General features: G+C 39.9%; 1 protein-coding gene across 1 annotated transcript in view; it reads right to left on the reverse strand.

The window, feature by feature from the left end:
* Positions 1-23,324, reverse strand: part of scaf8 (SR-related CTD-associated factor 8) — a 63,860-nt gene that overhangs the window by 26,075 nt on the left and 14,461 nt on the right. The window contains 3 exon segments of the mRNA XM_080751460.1: positions 1,282-1,441; positions 2,437-2,598; positions 4,213-4,257. Of these exon segments, the coding sequence (XP_080607586.1) occupies positions 1,282-1,441; positions 2,437-2,598; positions 4,213-4,257 (367 nt within the window).

Here is a 23,324-nt window from a genome sequence, read left to right on the forward strand (position 1 = left end):
GCCCCCATTAAATGCAAGCTATTTAACTGAAACCGGTTAAATACTTTGACACATTAAAAAGCATCCGTGTCATTTGAGATTTGTATATACGTCTCTGTCGGGTGGATACCTCATTATGTCAAAAACTGTTACTTTTTAGGAAGTAGCAAAAGTACCACATCTACAAACTCGAAACGTGCCGCTTCACGCAGCGTTTCGAGCTTGTGGATCTTCTACCTCTGATGCTTCTGTAGTATATGATCAAGTAGAGCATTCATTTACGAAAAAACACAGAATGCTAAAAATACGGAAATAGGAGGTTTCTGTCCGACAGCAACGATATATATATATAGCAACATACTGTAAGTTTTTCAGAAAAACTGTTAGGCCTCAGGTCTTGGGTTAAGAATGATAATATAGAGCACCGAAGTCTGACGTAATTCACACATTCTAACCGGTTCACGTTTTTTCCCCCATTCTGAATTCCCTTAGACTTTTTTTCATATCGCGTCATATAAGAACTGTGTTCCAAAAGGTTACAAATGAGCTCAGCGACTCATATGGATGTGAAGAATCAACTGGCGGAGAGAAAACGCTAATGTTACCGCCGCCAAATTAGTTAAAAATTCGCCAGAAACAGACTGTATCAAATACGAGTGACTATCGTAAACGATACAGAGCCATCGACCGACAATATACTGTAGTTTGTTTATTTTTGGACCACAGTTCTTATAGGAGACGATAATAAGATGACCCAATGTTGTTCTCCGTGGAGAAATTACTTCCGCGAGCCAGGGGATGAAGGAGTGACGTCAGGTACTTCGGTACTCTATTTGGAGCTAATCATTGGCCTAGCTATTGAAAAATAGCAGATATACAAGCTCACAGCGCGGCACCGAGTGCCGCGCTGCGAGCTTGTAGATCTGCTATTTTTTTGAAAAGTCGTGAAAATGTGTGCAAATCTTTGAATATATGTATTTCTAAAGCAAACATTTGTAACTCAAATATTTGCTTCTGGGGGGTCCCTGATACATAATATTTCGAGATGGGGGTCGGCGGCCAAATACATAATTCTAGGGGTCCTTGACATGAAAAAGTCTGAGAACCACTAACGTAGAAAAAAACAAGTATTTTTCAAAAAACCTTTGGAAGAGGATTTATAAGACATTTATAGAATCGGGTCAAAAATATCACTGATATTTGATTTGCACGCATTTTCACGATTTCTTTTCTCAAAAATAGCAGATATACAAGCTGCGGTGAGCTTGTATATCTGCTATTTTCTTTATAGTTAATACTGACCGGGTGTGGCGTTGTTGACGGGTGGAGCGCTGCTGGACTGCAGGACCGGGGTGACGCTGGGCGGGGGCAGGCCGGCCGCCATGTCCAACAGCGGCTGGATGATGTCGCTCTTGAAGACGGCATTCTTCTGCCACAGGTTGAGGACTCGCACGATCTTACTCTGCAAAACACAGAAAGCCAGTCAGTCACGAGAATACCGGTTACCTCAAGTGGTTCCTGGTGTAAATAAGCTGAAAAGCTTACTAGGATCTCTTTTTTTTAGTTGACCGTGTACCAGTGATTTGTACCGTCATGAAACTGTAGTTTTTTCCTATGCAAACTTCTAATAAATTCTTCAATCAATCAAACCAGCGGTTCCTGAACTATTTTTTTAACTTTGAACTATGTCATTAACTCATACTCTGCACTCTGCACCCTCATGAGATATTCCCGTTGTCTGACGCCGCCACGAGTTTCCCAGAGTTTTTGGGTGACTTTTTTTCTTACAACACTAAGGTATGCTAATGACATAGTTCAATGTTGAAAATGACTGGTATTCCCCTTTAATGTGCAACATTGTTTTCTCACTCAACAGTAAACAAACCAACACACAGTATATGTGTATACAGGGTATCTGCACATGAGAAGTTCAATGCCAAATTGACAAATATTAAGTTAAGAAAATATTTTGAGGTGTTGTGGCCTGAAAGGTTTGGGAGCCCATAGTTGCCTTAATGGTTCTCAAACCTTTAATTTCAAGGTCTCCCCTCAACTATGACAGTGTACAAATGGAACCAAATGGACCCATTAGGGTCCATTTGGTTCCATTTGTACGCTGTCAATAGTTACAGAGCTAGTGTCAAGAGTTAAGAGTTACAGGGTCCATGTAGACCCCCTCAAGGAACAGAGTCCAAGGGCTCTATACTACGTCTGCTCCGTTTTCCTCTCTACATCAAATATCTTAGACCAATCTAAAAGCTCAAATCGCGTTGTAACACGGCATGTTGTGAGCTCGTAGATCTGCACCCAGAATAGGGGACGCTAGGGTTCATGTAGTTAAACAGATAGCCATCGATTACTAAGGCATACCCCATAGTTATTTACGTAAATGACATTGCATGCAAGAAAACTACAGGCAAAATAAATACAAAAATGTCCCCTAAAGGCCTGTCTAACCTTGTCGTCCGGAGGACAGCGGTAGAGTTGCTGGAAGGTGGCGATGATGTTCTTGCTGAAGCGTGGAGCGAACACGTCCTTCTCCGTGCCAAACTGGTGCCGGGACTGCCGGACGATGGAGTCGACCACATACAGGCCGGGGACCTTGTATTCTGGTTTGCACTGGAGGAGATCAGGGATGGGACGATATGAGAATGTCACATCACGGTTATTGTGACAAAGGAAATCGCGATTTACGATGTTATCGCGATAGTCAAAATCTATTATGCTGGTGGCGGAACGTTTGCCAACAAAATAGCAGATCAACAAGCTCGCAACGCGTCGCAACGCGTCGCAACGCGACGCGTTGTGAGCTTGTAGATCGGCTATTTTTTTGGTAAAGAGATTTGGTAGAGAGTGAAAAAAAGACTCTATCAAGTACGTATATTATAAGTAAATTTTACTATGTAAAAACAATGCGACACGTTGTGAGCTTGGGTTAAATGGTAGCGGATATGCAGCTCGGCAAATAGAAGGTAAATTGATCCGTGTGCATGACGGAGGACGATATCACAATAAATTAAATGTCCACGATACAATTATAGTGTTTTTTATCACAATAAAGGATAACATCGCTTATCGTCCCATCCCTACACTGGAAGAGATAACCGGATGGTTCAAGACATGGAACTTCAACTTCCCAAGTGAGGTGATAAGAGTAAAAGAGGCTACTGATAACAGAACTAATCTAAAAGCAATTAATTTGTTTAGACGGCTAGAGGACACATTCTGTCTAACAATGCATAATTTACCCTTCGTTATAAGCTTTGTATGCGTGCCGTGTAGCCAAATGGGGAGTTTCTACTTATGTCGTCGTTTGTATGCAATGCGACAAGAACCCAGACACATTTCAGAGCCAATCTGTGTGCTGAGCGATTTGTTAAGTAGATATGAGCATTAATATAAGAAAGTACTTAGTGATTTATAGTTGCATGTGTCAACAAGTATTATAAAACAATAACAGGACCAAGTGCGCCAAATGCAATTTATATGAAAATTGGATTAAATTATGCACCAAGAATTGATTACCCTCTCTAATGAACAGAATAATATATTATGAAAAAGAAAATAGGCTTCTCTCTCTCTAGTCCTCCAAGTCCATGATTATGCAGTTTTTGAGTGACTGCTTGTACAGTCCCTTGAAACTCAAAAACAGCATAATAATCGTGTTCATAGACTGCAGGTTATACAACTACAACTACAGTTTAATACAGGGGTCTTCAACAGGGGGTCCGGGACCCCTAGGGGGTCCTCAGAGTTAATGCAGGGGGTCCTCCAAATCTTTGTGTGATAGAAACTTGTTCTCCTTTTTTATATTAACCACTTGTCATTGTCCAAATTCTGAGAACTTTAGCCAAAAATAGCAGATCTACAAGCTCACAACGCCTCGCGCTGCCAGGCGTTGTGAGCTTGTAGATCGGCTATTTTCTGCAAAGAGGTTTGGTGTAGACAGGAAAAAGAGCAGACTAAGTACAGCGTGAAAGGTCAAGTTTATTAAGCATTGACGGTTCAAGTGGTTAAATATCTGTCAAACAATGAAACTATATGGAATCTATGAAAAGGTTGTGGGGGGTCCCTGCTTCATCTCTCTCTCTCAACTAAGGGGTCCTTGGCCTGAAAACATTGAAGACGCCTGGATTAATATGTCTATCTGAGCAAGTTAGAAACTGCATTTCTGGTTACGACTATGTACTATCCGTGTTTAAAGCCACTGTATCTGTAGTAAGGACAACTCACCTTCTGAATGAACTTCTCCACACTCTGGACAACATGCTTGTAGAACTGAAAGACAACAGAGAAGAAGGTATTTTGTGAGACCCAAGAAAAACATCCCCACATCATCTTCTGGTAAAGGCCATTAGAAACAAAATTCAACAGGATAGCACCTTTGTTAGACAAAACCCTAGAGAGAAACAGAAAATGCATTGTTGATCAAAAGACTGCACAACGTAAGGAGAAATTTGGAAGGACGTTTCGGTGACACTTAAGCGTCACAGGTTGTGGCCGTTGATGACACAGAGGAGAGAACACACCCCCAGCGCCCACAGCGTCCTACGGCGGGAATCAAACCCAGGACCTTCTGGCTGTGAGGCGACAGCGCTATACAGACTGCGCCACCGTGCCCACTGTGTTTTCTTTTTTTACTTTAAAGCACTTCGTAACTTGTTTTTGAAAGGTGCTATACACATACGAAGTTATCACGTAAGTACAACCAGGTGTCCTCAAAAGCTAAATTTCCCAAACCACATAAACCCCTACAATTCATCGAATCTCTTTTCAGAAAATAGAGTGAAGATCTGCTATTTACACTGAATGTTTGCCCCATAACAGAGCCACTAGGTTTCAAGTAGTTAAAGGAAGAAATTCAGTCCCTGTCCAATCCATTTGTAAAGCTATGCCTTTTGTCTGACAATTCTTGTATTGTCACAGATCACTATCCCAGTTCATCTAACAATAATTTGTTCCATTTTCTTTCCTCTAGGTCAGTGACACTTTAGTCTTGGAAAGGTCTGGACTATAAGAATGGGGGAAAGCCACTGACAGATCAACTGGGCGTTCACCGGTAAACTCTATTGGTTCGCTTGTGTGGAATGAATGAATATGTATTTACTCCTATATGCCGTCAAGATAGGATAATAGGGTAAACACTCGCTGTTCCAGTTTCCAAACACCTGACACATTATGCTTGAGATTTGTAGAGCCTGAAATGAAGTGTCCTGAGATAACTTGTGATTTGGTACTTTATAAGGTTTTTTTAGAACCTTTTTTCTTGGCTGATTATTTTGTTTTCTAGATAGATATACATTTGCATTTGTTATATTGCTGTTGATGTACTGACATATTATTATCTTGTTTATTATTGCAATGTTTTATCTGCTTATTGTAAATCGCTTTGGATTAAAAGCGTCTGCTAAATGCCTAAACTGTAAACTGTAAATAAAACTGAAATTGACTGAAATGTAACTCATGGATTGTTTTAACACAGAGTGAGTGAAAGTTTGCTGCCCTAATGTTAACGAGTACTTCCACTTCCCTTATAAAACATTAGTTATAGATCTAGAGATGGTTATAGATATGCCCAAAGAAGTTTGACTGATTGACCAGTTAAAAACCCTATTAACAACCGAACCCAGCAAGTTGCATGTTCTAGACACATGCTAGGCATGCTGTAAGACCAAACTTATAGGTTCATATGTTCGGCATTTGTGTAGGGCGCCCCATCCAGTTATTAGACTGGCCCGGGGCACAGTCCGGAGAAAGTGAAAACTAGAAATGACATTGTCATGTCATTATATATCAGGTCAGGTTCTTTAGCATAAAAAAGAATAAGACGTCACTTTAAAGGACAACTTTGTTTTTTTACAACAAGGGTTCATATTTTAGATTGTAATTAGAGAAAAGAAAAATTGAGGGTTGAAATGTTTTCATTTGCTTCGTTCTATTGTTTTATCGCTTTTATCGTGCTAAAATGTGGGGCATGCGTACGCATGGGGGCATGCGTACAAGTGGCTAAATATGTCTTTTTAGACACAATAAGCCAGCAGTTTCTTTATTGCTATTTACAGTAACACTTCTAGCCCCCATAAGTCACATCCAACCATGAAAGGTTGCGTTGTATCTTGGGAATGGGCTTATTCTGTGTAAAATGACATATTTAGCCACTTGTACGCATGCCCCCAACCACTGAAATAAGAATCTCTAAAACAATAGAAAGAAGTAAATTAAATCAATTTAACACTCATCTTTTATATTCTTTAATTACAATCTAAAATATGAACCCTTGTTGTAAAAAACTAAAGTTGTCCTTTAAATTGTTTTATTCATTCTAGTTTGACATGCAAACGTGGACTTAAAATCATGCCGCTATTTACAGCCCAAGCCCGTCCTGAAGCCCGATACCTTTTTTATTTATTTAATTATTATTATTTAATTATTTTCGAGCGGCTGCAGCTTAAACAACCAAACAACCACCTATATCTATTGAATCAGTGCAGCAGTTCAGTTCAACAAGAGAAATAAATGAGAAAAGAAATGATCTAAGCATAACGAAGGCAATCAGAGAGGTGCTCAGGCTGGCTACTGTGTGTGTGTGTGTGTGTGTGTGTGTGTGTGTGTGTGTGTGTGTGTGTGTGTGTGTGTGTGTGTGTGTGTGCGTGCAGGTTAGCTGTTGACTATGGGGTCTCTTGCACACAATGGATTTGACAGGAAGGTGGTGAATGCAATCTAAACCAGGGGTCTTCAACAGGGTGTCAGAGAGTTACTACTGGGGGGGGCTGACTGAATTTTTACATGAACCTTAGCATCTCTATTCTGAGGGGACATTTAGAAATAGCAGATATACAAGCTCACAACGCCTTGTGTTGCGAGTATTGAGGGTTAAAGTGGTTAAATGTCTGAAAATGCACATTGGCACAAAAAAACATGAACAGAACACTGAAGATAGTGCTGTCAAACTAGTCTATGAAACTATCTACAAAATATATGAAAAAGTTGTATCTGCAACACAATTTTATACAATATGCACTGCAGTGTGTGTGTGTGTGTGTGTGTGTGTGTGTGTGTGTGTGGGGTGGTCAATATTTCAACGCTCTCTCAGCTAAGGGGTCCTTGGCCTGACTCCTGCTCTAAACTCGCAATGACTTTCTGTGAAAACAAAACAATTCATTCTATTCCATTAACTTCTTCCAATTTTGCCCATTTACCTTATTTCCATTTCAAAAGGATTACTGCCATTTTTAATGATGATAAAGATAACTTTCATGGGGGCAACATTTACATACGCTGAAAGTTGGCAAAGCCTAGGGCAGCGAAATCCAATAAACGTTTATGCGTGACCAAGAGATCCCTCGGAATCGATCAAAATGTAATTAGAATTCCAATACGTCTGGAGCCAAGGTAAACATTAAGAGAGAATGGAATGTGTAATTTGCATGAAGAGAGCTGAATCAATACAGCTAGAGAAAGGTGTATAATAACATATATTATTACACAGAGTACTAGGCTTAATGCCAAGAATAATGTAAATTATTTTACAGAAAAACTGCTTATAGCCTAATAAGTGAATTGCCTTTGAATAATGGATTAGCAAAGATTATACCCAAACCCACCATTTCAGACAAAATGAGCAACAAAGTGTAGACAACATGATCAACTGCGACTCAATCAGTCCTCAAAGAGTTACACATCCTGTGGTGCCACAATAATGTATCTAATTGATGCAGTTTATTCTTCTGCCTGGAGATGGAGCCAAAGGACAAAGAAAATTCGCAGAAGAATCAAAACAGAAAAGCATGAGTGGGCTGAAAAGCAACACATCCACAGTCCACACACAGACACTGCAGATACACTCAGTCAGTGATGTTAATAGGTTTTTAATGTAATGAGTCCCGGGACCCAAGGAGTATCTTTCGGATGCGTCCCAGGGATATTTTATGGGTCCCACAAAAATTCAACACGTCATGTCATTTTGGACAAAGTGCATTGAATTGGTTATTATGGTTATGTTCACCGGTAATATCGGATGTTGACCACTTGGGGGCGCAGATAGAAGCTTTTACCGAGTCTTCATAATCAACAGCCACCTGTTATTTTATATACATCGATAATATATGGATCTTCTCAGTGAGATGTATCCTATTTGTACTGTTACTGCTTCTATGGAATGGGGGAAATGCTATCTGCCGTGCTTGTGTTTGCTCTGCTGTACAGAGAACCAGTGGACTGGGTCAAAAACAGTAGATTGGGATTGCTTGTAGATCGGCTACTTTTGTTTTGAACGGTTGATCATAGAGGGACGTGCCGCCCCTCTATGGATGCGGGAGGGCAAGGCACAGGCGGCCGCGGTGGTCCGCGGCCCCGGCGGACCACCACAGGGACGGCGCCGCCACGAAAACGCTATAATCAATCAAACAGTTAGGCAGCCTAGGCAACATACATACTGTCTCAGATAGCATACATGCTAGGCTAGCTTGCTTCCTCCGTGTTGTAGTTGAGCCAATAAAGGTTATTTGACCATGTTCACCACGGCGTTAATCGTCGCTATTGTTGTAAAGACGCAATGAAGACCTGTGTGGCTTCAACACGTTGTCCAATGTCCACCACATCTATAAACTAACTATAGCGCGTGCATCCAGTTGTTATTGAATGAAGAGGATGAAGAGGACAGGGGGAGAGGAGGCGGGGTCGCTGTCTGAGCAGTGAGCAGACTCACTCAGTATACACTAACATAATAAATACAATATCATGAATTTAATGCTGTCGGAAAATACACGTGACGCCGTCAGCAAACGTTTACATTTGTAAGTTATATTTTAATTGGATACTTTTTCAGTTTCTTTTTTTATTCCAAGTTATTTTCCAATGGAGGTGATGCGTCCGTGGGACCCCAGAACACTGACGTGAATGCGTCTCTAGGCAACGTGAATGCGTCAGAGACGCGGGACGCGCACGTAATGACATCACTGCTCAGTGTTTTAACACTCACTGAGTGTTAACACTCACAAGGGTTCATATTTTAGATTGTAGTTAGAGACAAGAAAAGATGAGTGTTAAAATGTTTTTATTTACTGCTTTTGTTTTAGCGATTTTAATGACATTGATTTCAGTGGTTGGGGGCATGCATGCATGTGGCTAAATATGTATTTTTAGACACAATAAGCCCATTCCCAAGATGCACCACAATCCTTCAAGGGCAGATGTGACTCATGGGGGCTAGTAGTGTTGTAGTAAATAATAACAAAGAAATCGCTGGCTTATTGTGCCTAAAAAGACATATTTAGCCACACAAGTCATTAAAATCGCTAAAACTATAGAAAGAAGTGAATGAAAACATTTTAACACTCATCTTTTCTTTTATCTAATTACAATCTAAAACATGAACCCTTGTTGTAGAAGAAAGGTTGTCCTTTAGAGTAAGTCACAAACATGATAAATCAAGATCTGGAAATTGCATTACACCCAGGGAACAAGATTTAACGCCCGATGTCCCCTTTTAGTGTGGGGATTAAGGGGAGCAAATGCTAATTTCGTGCAATTTTGACTTAAAGCGCAAGATTTTGCACAGATTTAGCCCAGGGCTTGCCCTAATGATTTAGCTAGGGCGCCCGAGTCTGCGACCTTCGGGGTCACCACAGCGGCCAAATCAAGTTGGGCTCCCATTGACTTTCTATACAGGAGGAAAATACCCAGAAAAAGATTTTTTTTCTGGGTATTTAAGGAGGATCTGAGGGGTCTAACTAGGGGTTTGTCATGATGCTGAATCCATTGCAGGCATTTGTTTTGCACAAAAACATTCTGTGGGCTAGAAATGGCTTCAGAAAACAATACACGTATGGGTGAGTATTCATGTTAGTCGGAGGCCTTAGGGTTTTTTTTCTCGTGCTGATCAGTCTAAAAGTGCAACATTTTGCACAGATGTAGCTCAGGGCATGCTCTAATGATTTAGCTAGGGCGCCCGAGTCGGCGACCTTCGGGGTCACCACAGCACCCACAGAACTCTGAAAAGTGATGACTCATCACTTTTCATCACTAAAGTCGATGGGAGCCCAACTTGATTTGGCCGCTGTGGCGACCCCGAATGTCGCAGACTCGGGCGCCCTAGCTAAATCATTAGAGCATGCCCTGAGCTACATCTGTGCAAAATGTTGCACTTTTAGGCTGATTAGCACGAGAAAAAAAACCCTAAGGCCTCCGACTAACATTACTCACCCATACGTGTATTGTTTTCTGAGGCCATTTCTAGCCCACTGAATGTTTTTTGTGCAAAACAAATGCCTGCAATGGATTCAGCATCATGACAAACCCCTAGTTAGACCCCTCAGATCCTCCTTAAATACCCAGAAAAAAATGTATTCTGGGTATTTTCCTCCAGTATAGAAAGTCAATGGGAGCCCAACTTGATTTGGCCGCTGTGGCGACCCCGAAGATCACAGACTCGGGCGCCCTAGCTAAATCATTAGAGCAAGCCCTGGGCTACATCTGTGCAAAATTTTGCGCTTTAAGTCAAAATTGCACGAAATTAGCATTTGCTCTCCTTAAATCCCCACACTATTTTCAAACAAACTTAAGAAACAGCTTGTGTTTGTGTCTGATTGTGATTCTGCCGTAAACGCCTCTTTACATGACATGTTTTGTGCGCATGCATGTGGGAGTGTGTGTTTCTTAGCATGCAATGGGAGAGTGTCCTCGAATGAGTGCATCTGTTGGCCAGTGTACAACATTGAGACAGTTGTAGTACTGTCGTTAAGCTTAGAGGGATTCCCAGGCCAAACAAAGAACAGATCTACAACCTAACAACGCCTCGCAATGCAAAGTGATGTTGCCTTGTAGATCGGTTCTTTTTGGAGCTAGACTTGCTGAAAGAGCACTTTCGCAGACACCGTTTACATAGGGGCTGCAGATTGCGCGCGCGTGCACGCACGCACGCACGCACGCACACAAGTTAGTTAGGGTGTGTGTAGATTTAATTGCAATATAGTGCTATGTAAAAAAATGATCTAACTTTTTTTTTTTATCCAATAGGCTGCTTTATAGTTGCCAGGGTAGATTGTCAAGCCATATTCGTAACTTGTCATCTTCTTCAGCCCACATGAGTATGCAGGTCTGCATGATCTGTGCACAATGGACACGGACACGCCCACGTTAAAAGGTAAGAAAGGTATGGCAGACTTGATTTATGCAGAGTTCATGTTAATTCATGGGCATGGCAAATATACTAAAAAGATATATATATATTTTTTTAATTAACCAGACACTTTGGTTGTTGAGCCAAAAAGTGAAGTTTGATTACGGTACTGTAATTATAATTTTATTGTGACCAAAGAAATTTAGATTTCCGATGTTATCACGAAAATCAATTAAATATCCCCACCATCCATTATCCTGGGGTGGAACATTTGCCAAAAAATTGTAGATCTACAAGCTCAAAAAAAAAAGAAAAAAAAAAGAAAAGAAAAAAGACTATCAAGTTATTGATACAGTTATTGAAGTTATTTCCAGGTCCGTTTTACCAATTTAAGTGTTTTTATCTCAATAAACGAGAATACCGATTATCGTCCCATCCCTTGTCTCACATAGCCAGACAACCATTCCATGCTATATAGAGTCTGGAACTAAACATCCTCTTTATGCTCTGATCGTTTTCAGACTGTATGACGGAAAATGATGGGAGGCAACAAATAGCAAGCATTTAGCCTGGTTGCAGCACACGGTGGTGGACAGTAACAAAGTGCTTACTGTACTAAAGTAAGTATTGTTTTGTATGTACTTTAGTTTAGTATTTCTATTTATGGATACTTAACTCATGGGATGCCCACGAGGTGTCTACACGTCAATCTCTTTTAACCTCCACTACATTTCAAAGACAAACATTTTGACACCACTACACTTCATGCTGCAAAATCAATGTCGATCTATGAAGAGGCTCATTTTAAAGTTCCTGTCTAACTAGGCACAGATTCTAAAATGTCCCAATGGAATTCAAGAGCAGGGACACCAAATGCAACTACACTATTACTTCAGCAATTCAAGTAGATACGGGTAATGAAAAGTCTGTACATGTGTGTACGTGTGTGTGTGTGTGTGTGTGTGTGTGTGTGTGTGTGTGTGTGTGTGTGTGTGTGTGTGTGTGTGTGTGTGTGTGTGTGTGTGTGTGTGGGAGAGAGAGATGACATACTCCATGCCACTCTTGCATATTAAGTCCCAATTGAGCCCCCTCATTCAAAGGTGGCTGGACACGCCATACTTCTTTATGCAGAATATACAGTACAGATGTCTTTTCCCTCATTAGATTACTATTACAGATACTGAAGTAACTGAACAAATAATGCTTGCTTGTGCAAGGTGTATAAGCTGAGGCCAGGCCAGACTGGGTAAAATGCAACATCTCCCCTTGTATTTTCAACCTGCTAGCTCTCATGTGCTTCTTTGCATACAGTAACTACTCATTTTGAAAATGACAGACGTGCCTGCAGTAGTTAGCATTACTTATCTATGTGTTAAAAAGTGCTACATCACACGAGTGCACACAAAAGCAGTCAGAGAGAACCACAGGAAGGCATGAAAAGAGTGTATAGGCAAAGAAAATACAGTATTTTATACAGCTGCATATTTGCCTAAGTGTGTGTGTGTGTGTGTGTGTGTGTGTGTGTGTGTGTGTGTGTGTGTGTGTGTGTGTGTGTGTGTGTGTATTAGAAAGTTGAGTTGAAGTCGACTTTATCGTTTGATGATGTCATCACATCACACAAGACCCTCCAATTATTTTGGGTTTTGGGGGTCCCCAGATGATTAACTTAATGTGAAACATTGTTTTCTCACTCAACAGTAAACAAACCAACATAAAGTATAGAGGGTATCTGCACATTTCTAAAGTGCCAATTTAAGGACTTTTTAATACCTCTAAAATGACAAATTAAACATTGTCCAAATTGTCAAATATATAGAGGCAGAAATTGTGAAAATAGACGATCTACATGCTCAAAACGCCTCGCAACGCGAGGCGTTGTGAGCATCTAGATCTGCTATTTTCACAAGTATATATATTTTTTCAACTTCGACTTTCTCTGGTGGGAGTCGACTTGTGTAATGAAGTCGACTGAGTTGACTTGTCGACTTTTTCGTTAATGCCCTAGTCACGTGTGTGTGTGTGTGTGTGTGTGTGTGTGTGTGTGTGTGTGTGTGTGTGTGTGTGTGTGTGTTTGTGTGTGTGTGTGTGTGTGTGTGCATGCGTGTTCGTTCTACAAACACTTAACATCTGTTGCAGGTAGAAAGTACTGGCCATTCCACCACTCAATAACATTGAAACAAAAATAGAAAGGCAAAGAAGTGTAATTTGACAGACATTGTTGTACTAGCAGAGTTGTCTGACCATTGATTGCACACAGCTGTAAATATTTAAGCTTCCGTACCATTGATTCATCAGATGCACACGATGCTGAGTGAAGTACATGGGGGCGCGGTTTCTCACATGAATATTAGCCAATCGGGGGCATACTAGGGCAGACACCTGTTTAATGCTAGGTTGCAGTGGTGCACCCAATTAAAAATTCTAGTCGCACACTGATGGATTTTTGGATGGACTCCAACTCACACCTAGCACTCTACTTTTCTTATATTACTTCATGTCACCTACAGTATTTCTTTTTTATAAGGTGTTAGTTATTATGCAGACATATGCTAGACCAGGGGTTTTCAAAGTGCGTGACGGGGCACCCTGGGGTGCCGCGATGGCAGTCCAGGGGTGCCGCGAGATAATTTGATAATATTTGGAATTTATTTGGACACTTCTAAAAATATAATTTAGTATAATTTTAAGTACAAAGTTATTTTCAGTCAGTTCTAACCAAAATGGCTATTATCTCAATGTTTTCCTCTCAACATAATCACTAAAATATTGTCACTGTCGGGCAGAAACCTTGTATCTCCAAGTTTCAAATGTGTACGTCTTTTGCCCTGCTTCATCATACAAGACCGACGCACAAAAACTGCTGTTCTCACTAGTTTAGTACATTTTATAGATGATAACACAAAACGAACGGTTTTGGACATAGGCCTACAAGGACAACGACGATATTCTATAAATATAAGGTGCTGGGAGTGAAAATTATAATGTAGGGGTGCCTCGGATTAAAAAAAATATTTATGGGGTGCCCTGACACAGAAAGGTTTGGGAACCCCTGTACTAGACATACTGGTTACTTGACCACAAATGCTAAGAATGGTGTATAGGAATGTGAAACTTTTTTCTTTTGAACGTTACTTTTCCTTTATTTAAATGCTGTCTACCATTTCTGAGCTACTTTATTCTACTTTTTACTTCGCTGCATTTGCCACTTACAGTTGTGCTCGAAATTATTCAACCCTCCACTGTACTTTTGACTTGTCAACTATGCTCAAAAGTCATAACTGTACTTTTTTGAACATTCAGTGTCTTTGCAATTGTTTTATATCCTTTTCCTTTTTTTTTTACAAAGCAATAATCTCTCCTCTGAACTTTTCTGACCATTCCTTAAACTTAGCCATGTTTCTAACTGCTCTAATCACAGTCAACACGTCAACAAATTTCTAGTCAGGCCAGATTGCACATCTGATGCAACTATTTAAGCCCTTCATTAGTCGATTGCAGTTGATTACAGATGTTTTCAGGTATAATTAAGAGTTGAATAATTGAAAGTGAAAGTGGTGTTGAAAGTGGCATTTAGCATTGAATTTGGAAAAAAAAACACAACAAATGTTACTTTTGAGCTATTTACATTGTTCTTGTATGATTTATTTATTTCATTCAGTTTTCAGTTTGTGAATTTAGCCAATAAACCAGATTTGCAGAGAGGGGAGGTTGAATAATTTTGAGCACAACCGTATATCTTGTTCAAATGAGTCGATTCTAAATGCAGGGATCAAAGTGTAGGGTGACGAGCATGCATTAAGTCCCCTTGACACTCTGCCTACCGCTTTGCTTTGGGTACTTGGCAAGCAACGAGAGACGTTAACCGGTGTTAAATGTTAACATGAAATATTTAGTGGGTCAGTCCATGCGTATGTGGGGGACAGGTGATTAAGATCCAGTCTCCTCCTCATTGAGCCTTTAAAATCGAATAGCAGTACAGTCGCCGGAATGAAGGTCACCCGGGTGTGTTCGGAAATGCACACTCAACGCACTGGTGTGCTGAGTGCACGCACTGAACGACCCTACTCAGAAGATGGGGAATTATCACAAAATGCACCATTTGCGGCTTGATAGGTCCTTGGGGATTTATTGTTACACACATCAATGTGTAAACTAACAGCCAATGTTATGAATGAAATTATCTTTCAATAGCAACGTTATGTTAGCAACTGCTGCTTTTCAGAAAGTTTTCCTTCAGAGTTCAGACTGAAAAGGCGCACCGCTGCCCCTTAACTAGTCGTTCGTAAATAAGCCACACTGAGTGCATCCTACAACCTCACCGCCCACTACACTCACTACATTGACCACACACCCGCCCGGTGACTTATTATTATGCTGTTTTTTTAATAATGCTTAGTTTTCACTCTTGCAACACTTTAAAATTAAATCTGTACATTAATATCGGTATCGAAATAAGAAATCTGTACGTTAATATCGTATAGGTATCAACATTTGGCTTCTGACATGAATACTGTGATATGAAAATGTGTCCATACCGTGCAGCCCTAGTGTGTAGATATAAAATAATACATTGTGGGGTTTATAATTAATAATAGTGCCGATCAAATTAAATCACCCTTGAGTATGACATTGTCTTGAGTAATTTTGTTATGCATCTGTCAATCACAGGGCCCTGAGCGCCGACGCCAGACCCTGATTGGTTTCTTTTTGGTTTCTCCAAAACGCCCACCCAGCGCTTGGCGTCATTAAATTAAATTCAGGTGTGCGTGGATTAACGCGCAGCTATGGGAATCACACAGGTGAATGAAATCAAGATGGGCTTGCTTGGCCTTTCAGGGACTTTTGATACAAGAATACAAACAAATTGTGTAAAAGTGTTAAAAACATTAGTATTTTAAAAGTAGTTTGTTAATGGTCCATTCAATAATTGGTTACTAACACAGAGGGACTTGCCCAGACAAGGGTCACTTGCCCATGCAGTGAAAATGAATGACAGCTCCAATATAATAATAAATATATAATATACAAGCCTAAATTACCAACTAAGTATTAAAGTCACAGTTTAACACGCGAAGCATAAGCGCACCTAAGATACATTTCTTAAGCTCCATGTTAATGAATGCAGCCCTTCTCACCGGCCGTGCGAATATTTTTTGTGTGTTCACACATGTTTTCACATAGAAATACATAGTCTAAGACAGGGGTGGGCAACTTTGATGATGGCGAGGGCCAATATATTTCCACCTTCACTCCACAGGGCCACATTGCATATTGCTACATCCTACTTTGTCATATCTCATACAAAAGAGGCAAAAATAGCCGATCTACAAGCTCAAAACGCATCGCTATTTTTGCTTCTTTTGAATTGGAATCCTGAATTATTTTTTGTTATTTTTTAATTGGAATCCTGAAATGTAAGATTTTGATTCAATTTCAAACGCATTTAGTTATATACTCATGTTAACTTCATGAACCAAAATACAAATACATTGGACATAAAAGAATACATTGTAATACTACATTAAGCTACTAAAATAGACTGACGGAATTAAAGCAGGTCATGTTTGGAATTGTAACAGCTGAAATCAATAATATATCAGTATTCCGGTATTAACCTGGGGGCCGCATTAAGTGAAGGTGGGGCCAGTTGCCCATGTATGGTCTTTGGTCTAAGAGGTAACCGGAACATTCACCCCCAGTTTGCTCACCCACAGCGGTTCTTCTATTTGTTTAACTAAACTCTTTTACAGCCTACTGTATGACGAGCATCCACTCTGCTCGTCAAATCCTAACATGGATGGAGCATGGAAGCACAGGTGACAGGTGTCTGCGTTCTGTGTGTGATCCACCAGCAGCGACGGTGCATGCAGCCTCAAGTCATGTGATCTGAACAACACACAGATTGTTGACTTTCATTTTCGTTTGAGGCTATGGGTCAATTTTTCTCTGCTTTGTGCCGATTTGGGGTGAAAACAAGCCACATTCTACTGGCTCTCTCTTTGCACTGGAAATTCGCGGCCGTCTGATTTTTTTCCCCCCCGACACTAGAAGACTTGCGGGCGTCTTTTAAACAACACCACGGATGGAAATGAAGGTTGAATATTATTCTATAAAATCTTAAACAAGATGATTGGCCTAGCTTTGGCAGTAAAAGAGTTAAGGTTACAAATAAGGTTAGATTTTGTTTTACCGAGTTTAAGTTTAGGAATAGAGGTCTTTGCACACTGCTGCGTTTTTCGGGTAAATGTCGGAGCGCGTGAATAAAAAATCAACCTCTATTGGTAAAACGTACTTATAATATACATACTTGATAGTTGATACAGTCTTTTTTTCACTCTCTAACAAATCTCTTGGCCAAAAAATAGCAGATCTACAAGCTCACAACATCGCTTAGCGACGCATTGTGAGGTTGTAGATCTGCTATGTTTTTGGCAAATGTTCCACCCCAGGATAATGGATGTTGGGGATGTTTTGATTATCGCGATAATATCGTACATCGCGATTTCTTTGGTCACAATAATCGTGATATGAAATGTTCATATCGTCCCATCCCTATTCTGGATATATATTGATCCAATTTAAAGTTTTGCACAGATTGCATTACTCCAAACCTAAACTTTGTAAAAACCAGTCTTCCCTGTGTGAGATAGATGTTGTTATTGCAGAGGGTTCACTGTCACATTTATTTTGGCAGTGTCCAATATTAACCACTTTCTAGGGAGATATATTCAATTGCTTTCCTAGACAGTTGGAAAGTGATATTCAGCCAGATTGCTGTTTAGCAATATGTGGTTGCTCTGATGAGACAAGGGCCCTTCCCTCCCACCAAAAACATGCTCAAGGCAGGTATGGTTGCTGCCAAAAATGTATACTGGTAACTCAACAAAATGGTGCTTAATCGAGAAGCTATTGTTGGAGAGCTGCTATTTTTAGTGTAGTTTTTAAATAATGGTTCATTAACCGTAAACGAGGCAAACGTTTTAAATAGTCGTGATACTGATTTGAAGTCATATCGCCAGCCCTATCATTTACACAAGGTACAATTTGGCCTGTTGCAATTATTACATAATCGTCACAATCGCAATTATTTGAGATAATTTGCATAATCGTCATAACTGTTTCCATGTTGAGAAACGTTCATACATTTTGAAACATTTAAAAGAAATGAGTGGAAATAGCCGATCTACAAGATCAGAACAAGCTTGCAGAGCAGCCATACAATGAGTTGTGAGCTTGTAGATCGCAGAGGTTAAAGCAAAAAAAAAATCCCAAGACTGAAATTTACTTTCAGACTATGTCCCAAAATGTGATTTTTGAAACATGGCACGTGCAGCGCACACCAATATTTGGGGTGTTTCCATGAAGTTCTGAACTGCCTTTCACTGAAAGTGTGTGTGTGTGTGTGTGTGTGTGTGCCAATCCATGCGTTCTGACGTTCTGTTGTTCTGTTATTATATTGCTAGTCTGGCCAATTAAAATACTCTCTTAATAATAAATAATCTTGAAATTATAACGCTACACCTCACCCTTATTTTATTTTTTTTTGCGGATCTGCACTGATCTCAGAAATAGCTCCTATGGAATCCTCAAGACTGGAATCAGTGCCCAGGACTGAGAACTTTAACCCATGAGATCGGCTATTTTTACTATTATGGAACACATTTTGAGTGTAAAATATTTCATATGGTATAATACATTATTGATTAATTCGTATTATTTGTATTGGTCATTGTCGGTAATTTCTTTGTGTATTTGATTATGTTATATCTGCCCCAGTGTAACTTTGTTTTTACAAGACCTAAAAGCCACGCAATTAAATTATTTCTATGACAATTAATCGTCAAGTAGAATGTTATTATGGTGACAGCCCTAGGCACAACCCTGTCTGTATAGTGAGTATGACCAGGAGACAGACCACACACACACCTAAAGGCTGTCTCCAGGCAACAGCTCTCACACTGCAGTACCTACTGGCCACTTGCAGTGTCAACACTAGAAGCCACAACAACACCACCATCACACAACATCCAGCAGCGTTCAAGGATTAAAGCAAAAATAAATTTCATGACTGACACATTTTTTAGGAGAAGTCCTAACCTCCAATTTGTGCAACAGCATGAAAGGAGCCGTTTCCTAATCAATTAGCAAAATATAGAATCATGTTTGGGTTATTATCGTTCTAAACCTAACCTGCACTCCTGTTGCTCTACAAACTAAACACAGCCAACCATTTAGGATTTAACTTTTAACCATTGCCTTTTATGACATATCAGGGTTTATGGAAGTTTCTTCTAAACATGTATTCTATTGTTATTTTGACCTCTTCAAATACTCCTTTAATCTTAATATAACTAATAACTGAACATAGCCCATCTACAAGCTCACAACAAGCCACAGCGCAATGTGTTGTGTGCTTGTAGATTTTCGGTGCGCAAGATTCTTCCAAATGACTGAAATCAGTAGTGGTGACTGAGAACTTTAATCAATGAGTATTTAAGACCCTCTTATTTAAGGCAGCACAAATCAGATTGGAGCAGAATCGGTTTCATGCAAAACAAAGGAAAGTTATTCAAATCTCATTTGTCAGCAGAGCCTGAATGCCAAGATAAAATATAATATTCACACAATAATTACATGTTCTAAAGCTATTATTGTTCTCTATGTATTTCATGAGTTATCTGACAGAAATGTTTTTTATTTATTGTATTTTATGCTTTTGAGACTGCATAAAATAAAAACAATGTGACTCCAAACCAGAATATGGGAGCTAATCTAGAATTATTGTTTCTGTAGTGGCAACGATCAATGATCATTGGTGATGGGGATCCAGTTAGTGATCTCAGATCAGCACTCCTTCTCGTGTGTTGATGAAATACAAAGCTTATCCGTTTGTCAGAATCTGTGACTCTGTTGCACACAGATCTTATCTTTCAAGCTAGAATTCTCTTGTGATGTCTGTGGCATGCTAGCAACCCCTTTATTAGGGAAGGGTATCCACTGGGTTTTATCCAATGCCAGTGCCTAAGCAGTGTCAGAAGACTCAGAACCGATACTTTTCAATATAAAAACAAAAACGGTCAATGACGTAAATTGACTGGTTTCATTCTGAGCCCGCTGCCAGTGCTGCCTTACTTGGTGCTGATTCTAGATCAGTTTAAATCATCACATAAGTTGCACAGCACCAAAAAATGGTACCTATTAGGTACTACAGTATACTACTACACAGTATCAATGGTATTGGACGTGGTGGTTCCGGTTCTAGTATGGTACCGGTTATCAACCATAACCATTATGACTGATGGAGTAGTTTATTGTTGAATGTTAATTTCCAAACATGTTTTTGCAGAATAAAACCATGTTTTGTAATCATGAGAATTTGAACGTTATCTTTTGTATTTTCAGACTATTCAGTTGCATATTTAAATGTAATATTGATATTTAAACGACTCAATGGGCTCATGGTTCAGAACCACCTCGCCTTGAGTGCAACCCTCTAGAGCTAGGTGCAATAACTGCAATACCACGGTGTCGAGTTCATCACCGGGATTATTATTATTATTATTTGTTACATGTTGTATTTAATATAAAACAAGTTTTTTTGGGGTCGATACCACAATGCCGTCGGTAATGAGTGATTTATTACTGTGATGAATAAAGAACCATATCACCCCAGCTCTAAGAGCGAGTCGCTGAATTTGTAGATCGGCTATTTTCACGATATATTTCTGTGACCGATAGAGTCAGACTAAATGTAATGCCTAGAAATTCCAAGTGCTTGTCAGCTTCCCCCGTTAAAATATGATTACTTTGATTACTCCTTGCTTTAGGGGAAAAAGCAGCATGAAGCATGGATGATGGCTGTCAGAAAGTTAACCCTTCACTGCACTGGAGCACACCATCATTCATCCAAGTTATCCCACAGCAATTAGAAACCTATTGACACCCAGAAATTACTAGCCTACAAGTGACTCAGGTTGTGTACAGGGTAGAGCTGTCATAATATGCCTAATCCACGATTCAATTCAACTTTTGATTCTAAGATCACGATTCCATTCGATACGATATACTATTAAATCCTTTTTTCAGCACTGAGAGCTACATGTCTATTCATTTAGGCTATTGTCTTGATTTGTAAGGAAAAACACCCGTTTCTCAATAACTCTGTTTTATTTGAATGATAACATGAGAATGAGAATAACAAAAAGTTTGAAGGTGCGACGCCCCCTCACGCAGCCTGATTTTAACACTTATGTTGCTATGATTTTTTCTCTTCAATGTCCCACGTTGCCATGGTTACCATAGACTTCCATGTAATTGCGCAATTGTGTAAAAAGTGTACGCCCATGCCTAGATGATGCACCACGTGTGTGCAGACTGTTCACAGCTTTCAAACAAAAAAATCCGCTTGGAAATCCGTTCAGGCATTCATGATTTATCAGCCATTATGTTTTCTTCAGATGTAAACAAACATGGCTGCCATGTTTGAAAGAATGGGTTGGTATGGGGGTTAAACATGCAATTTCGCGATCATGCCTAATACATTTCTGGAGGTCCAAATTTTTTTTTTTGAAAAAAAGAAAAAAACATTTTTTCTTTTTTTTCTTTTTTTCAAAAACGGCCCAAACTCGGGAAACTCGGGGTTGGCACAGCGGTAGTACCTTTTCAAACTCGGGAAACTCGGGGTTGGCACCAGATGTGTTAAGTGTCGCCTGAGGAGGGATACGGCACTCGTGTGGAGAACATTCGGCCAACGACCCGTCGAGTGTCCTCATATAACTAACAGGGAAGCCAAAGTATTTTCAATTTCATGCTTTTGACCTGAAGCTGGAGGGTTTTCCAATTCTTCTGTGGCTGAGTGCCGCAGCGGACAAGGTGAAGTAGACTGGTATAACCAGCCCAGATACTAATGCAGCTAGCTAACTAACTAGAGCTAGGCTAATGGTGAAGTGGAACGTAACGTAAAGTAACACTGTCTCTCTCTCACTGCGAGTCTCGTCTGCGATTTTTTTCTCTCCCCCTTCGGAAGCACGCACGCACACGGAACGCTGTCTCTCTTTCTATCTCTCTCTCTCTCTCACTATCGCGGTTAGTTTTCGATTCACTGAATCGAACGACAATTTAGTTTCTAAAATCGAGAATCGTAACAGCCTCAGTACAGTGCATATCGAGACTAATTTAGAAACATTGTGTTTTCATGAAAAGACTGGATAATCTCATTCTCTTCCTATAAGCGTTATATTAACTCCTACTGGCAATGAACTGAGGGCTGAAGCAATATTATAGACACAAAACTGCTATACAATTAATACCATGGATTAAAGCAAGGTAACCCTTTTGTCAATCAAAGTCCTGATCTACAATTTGTGAAGCAGTATGAAAGGAACCCCACACTGGCACAGTATTAATAAACTATTAGTACAATATGTAAAGTTATGATGTTTTGGTAATATTGTTCTACAGCATTTTATGAAATGTAAAGACCATAAGGAAACCCTTGTGGTCTTTACATTTCATTCTATTGCTAGTTTGAACACATCAAATACTCTAATCAAATAACTAATAACCAAATATAGACTATCTACGAGTCGCAGTGTGAGTTAATAGATAGGCTAATTTCAGGGGCAACATGCTTCCGTATGAGACATGCTTGCCTCTATGGAATCCAAATTACTGAAATCAGCGACTGAGAACTTTAATCCATGTGGATTGTAGCTCTAAGTTATAAACCACTGAATCCGTCAATCAGAATTGGTGTGAATGAGTTGCTAGCATGCCACAGGCATCACAGCTGGGAAAGATTACATTTTGTGCTGCTGTCCAGTGTCCACTACAGCCCAACACAGTGAAACCAGAGCACAGCATCTGACAGACAGATTTGCGCTTGTATTCATCAACACTGGAGAAGGAGCGCTAATCTGGGTAGGATCACTAACCTGATCCCCATCGCCAATGATCACTGCTGTTAAAACTATTTTTTTTAAAGCTAGAAAAACTTGACACTCGCCACTCGGTTGCTGTAGGGGCAGAAACCGCCCATCTCCATATTCTAACAGTGTTTTTTTGTAAATTAAGGGCATTCCCTACTCGATCACACAATAGTGTCAAACAAAAGTTATGCAAAGTAGCAGATCCTTCACAAGCTTGAAAAGTGGCGTCTGTAAAAATAATTAATAAATGTTACTGCCGTTTAAATTAATCACTTCAATTATTCCAATAATAACACATA

This window comes from Nannobrachium achirus, assembly GCF_963921795.1.
Source record: "Nannobrachium achirus genome assembly, chromosome: 20".
In the NCBI taxonomy this organism is placed as follows: domain Eukaryota; kingdom Metazoa; phylum Chordata; class Actinopteri; order Myctophiformes; family Myctophidae; genus Nannobrachium; species Nannobrachium achirus.